Source organism: Nicotiana attenuata, unplaced genomic scaffold, assembly GCF_001879085.1.
Source record: "Nicotiana attenuata strain UT unplaced genomic scaffold, NIATTr2, whole genome shotgun sequence".
Classification (NCBI taxonomy): Eukaryota; Viridiplantae; Streptophyta; class Magnoliopsida; order Solanales; family Solanaceae; genus Nicotiana; species Nicotiana attenuata.
In genome coordinates, this window is record NW_017670590.1 from 348,064 (window position 1) to 351,695 (window position 3,632).

General features: G+C 35.7%; 1 protein-coding gene across 1 annotated transcript; it reads left to right on the forward strand.

Moving 5' to 3' along the window:
* Nucleotides 1-950: 950 nt before the first annotated feature.
* LOC109241320 (aquaporin PIP2-1-like) lies at nt 951-2,813 on the forward strand. Its single transcript, XM_019408051.1, has 3 exons — nt 951-1,312; nt 1,443-1,738; nt 2,283-2,813. The coding sequence occupies exons 1-3, from the start codon at nt 1,012-1,014 to the stop codon at nt 2,535-2,537; spliced, it is 852 nt and encodes a 283-aa protein (XP_019263596.1). The 5' UTR covers nt 951-1,011; the 3' UTR covers nt 2,538-2,813.
* The last annotated feature ends 819 nt before the right edge of the window (nt 2,814-3,632 follow it).

The following is a 3,632-nucleotide window of genomic DNA, read 5'->3' on the forward strand; positions in this document are numbered from 1 at the left end:
TTCTTTACGATTTCTTAATTTTGATATGATATATGATGTTTGAACAAGGAAACTCCTAATGACATAACTTGTCTTTCAATTTGATTCACTAATCTTCATCCTTTCGACTAAAATAATCTCTTGCTATATTTATTTTATAGCAAAAAAATGTTGAATTCACATAAGCTAGTTAGTACTTAACGTATGTCTTTTTACAGTTTTCTTTTTATTGGCGAGCAGTAGTAAATTCACAATAATGTAGCTTAGACCATCTCTAAAGTATACACATAAAAAGTATAATTGAATTCGATCTTTCGTGTCCAAATCTCCATTTCTCTGAGATTTTGACATAGCTGTTCGATGTAACTCAAAAAATTATTTCCGGCACTTATTAACCTCTGATGTTGGAAACGTGATAAAAAAAAATTCAACAGCTCTACTAACATAGAGGAGTTAGAATTTGAAGTTTATGAATTTTGAACTTCACATTAAAGTTATAGTTTGCTATAATTACCAGGCTCATTGATTATTGACACATATTTAATAAATTTCTAATATAAATATAAAGTTTAAGCAAAAACTATTAGAGTCGTCCGAATCAGTAAAACTCTCCCTCCCCCTGTTTATATAGAGCTCGTTTGGTACGAGGTATAAGGGATAACTAATCCCAGAATTAAATTTGAGATAGTTTATCCCACGTTTGATTAGGATAAAATCATAGTATTCAACTATTTTTTTTATTCCCATAAGAAGATGTAATAATTAATCTCGAAATAATTAATCATGACATAACTTGTTTCACGACCAAACCACCGCAAAGTGATAGCCGTCGTGTGGCCACGGTGGCGGTGGGACCAATTCCACAATAGTATATATATTGGGCGGCTTAAATTTTTAACTTAAATAATTAATCATCCCTTCTTTGCTCTTCCCCTTCGTTCTATTCTAATATAAATACCTGCCCCCTCAGCTCTGACTTCTCATCACACCTAAAAACAGAGCAGCAACAGAGTGTTGAATATATAATTAGTAATGGGAAAAGACGTAGAAGCAGCAACAGAGTTTTCAGCAAAGGACTACACAGACCCGCTACCAGCACCCTTGATTGATTTTGCGGAGCTGAAACAATGGTCCTTTTACAGAGCTGCTATTGCTGAGTTTATTGCCACTTTGTTATTTCTTTACGTAACTGTACTCACGGTTATCGGCTACAAGCAACAGTCAGACGTTGACGCTAATGGCGACGTCTGTGGCGGCGTTGGCATCCTTGGTATTGCTTGGGCCTTTGGTGGCATGATCTTTGTTCTTGTTTACTGCACCGCCGGTATCTCTGGTTAGTGGGTTTTTTTCAAGCTGAAACTTTTCTTTATTATTTTTCGTCTATTTATAGTAAAGATTGTCCCATCCTTGCTTTGCATAATTGTTTATTATTGTTCTGATAAATTAATACGTGAATAATGCAGGAGGACACATTAACCCGGCAGTGACATTTGGGCTGTTCTTGGCGAGGAAAGTGTCACTGATCAGAGCCTTGGTGTATATGGTAGCACAGTGCTTGGGTGCAATATGTGGTGTGGGTTTTGTGAAGGCTTTTCAAAGTGCTTACTACGACAGATATGGTGGAGGTGTTAATGTGATGGCTCCTGGCCATACAAAGGGTGTTGGTCTTGCTGCTGAGATTATTGGTACCTTTGTTTTGGTCTACGTTGTCTTCTCTGCCACTGACCCCAAAAGAAGCGCCCGAGACTCCCATGTTCCCGTAAGTATTCCATCAAATGCAATTCATTGTACAAGAGTTTAACTTTAACTACTCCCAATGTTTCAATTTATATGAACTTATTTGGTTGAATACGAAGTTCAAGAAAAAAATGATTTTTTTTTACTTGTGATGCTATACAAGCCATTATTTTTGTGTGGTTATAATTTTTTTGAAACTTTGGTCTAGCATATACCATAATATTTGTGTGGTTTTAAAACTTTTCACTAAAGGCAAAATTGCAAGTTTAAGTTTTCATCTTTAGAAAGAATTTTTTTTTTTAGAATGAACTAAAAAGAAATTATAGGTTTATATAAACTGAAACCGGAAAGTATTTAATTTGCCTAGGTAATAGACTTGCTGGCGTTTATGTACTTTTTGGAGTTTCAGTTGGTGATTGTACATAATATAACGCAAATTGTTTTTTTAATATATCACAATTTAAGTTTTCTCCTCTAGGTGGAATCTCTTTTTCTTTTGTAATTATTGTACCTAAAACCAAGATTAATTATAGATGATTTAATCTTTCTTTAATTTGAATTTGAAGGTATTGGCTCCACTTCCAATTGGATTCGCAGTATTCATGGTCCACTTAGCCACCATTCCAATCACCGGAACGGGTATCAATCCGGCTAGGAGTTTTGGAGCAGCCGTGATTTACAACCAGGACAAGGCATGGGACGAGCACTGGATCTTCTGGGTTGGTCCATTTATCGGAGCCTTTGCCGCCGCTGCCTACCACCAGTATATCCTTCGAGCTGGTGCCGTCAAAGCTCTCGGTTCCTTCAAGAGCAATGCCTAAGACTTCTCATTACTCAATATGATGAATAAAGGGCGCAAAATTGAATGGAAAATGAGCTATGCAAAATTGTATATAAAGAGGGTGTCTTTTTATCCCTACCAGTATTTAATTTTTCTCCTTTGATTTTCTTTCCTATTTGTTTCTAGTAATTCGTATGTGTGTAAGCTTCAGTTCCTTCTTTTATATTCTTTTCGTCGTAGCTCATTCTATCCTTGTGTTTGTATTATTTCTTCACTCCTGGTAATTAAATGAAATGCTTTGTGTCTTTATCAATCACATCAGACATAAAAATCGCTATGGTAGACGGTAGGCTTTATCATCTACAAATAGAGTTAAGATCCCAAATGATCATTCAAGTTGATGAATTCAGCTAATAAATTTATTTTTTATTTTAAGATCAAAAAGTCACTACTATTTATTAGTTTCTCCTATAGTTATATACACCGATAAAGACTATAAGAACCATTAAAGAAGCCCTTTTTAATATAAAAAGATAAATTTACCTATTTTCTCCAACCATGAAAATTTAAATATTTTTAAGTAGAAACTTCAGCCTCAACTACCGACCCTGCACCCTTTCAGTGTTCAAAATCCTTCCGTTGGAAAATAGAGTCATATTTTTAGATATAATAAGTAAAGACAATATATTTATTTACATTGTAATTTTTTTTAAGTTTAATCCATTATTTGGTCGTCAAATGAATCTTTTTTTCAAATATAAATTAATATCAAAACTGTTAGAAAGTATTGTTCTTCCCATTACTCTATACGTTTGTCTTGGAACATATTTTTTACTCCTCACATTATATACTCCTATTAGAGTATGGGTGTCTAACGAGCCGGGTTGACCCGGTTTCGGACCGACCCAAACCGACCGGACCAGTAGGTAGGGGGTCGGGCAGGGCTGGGTTAGGACGGGGAGCGGATTGTACTGGGTAGTTTCAAAGTACCGGTTATCCGGATTGGTCAAAACCGGTACTATCAAGTCAAAATCGAGTCGGTTAACCGGAACGGTTCAACGGTTGTTTCAGAATTTTTTTTAATTAAGTTGACCGTCGGCAACAGTCAGTTGCCATTTTGACCGTCGCCCAACGG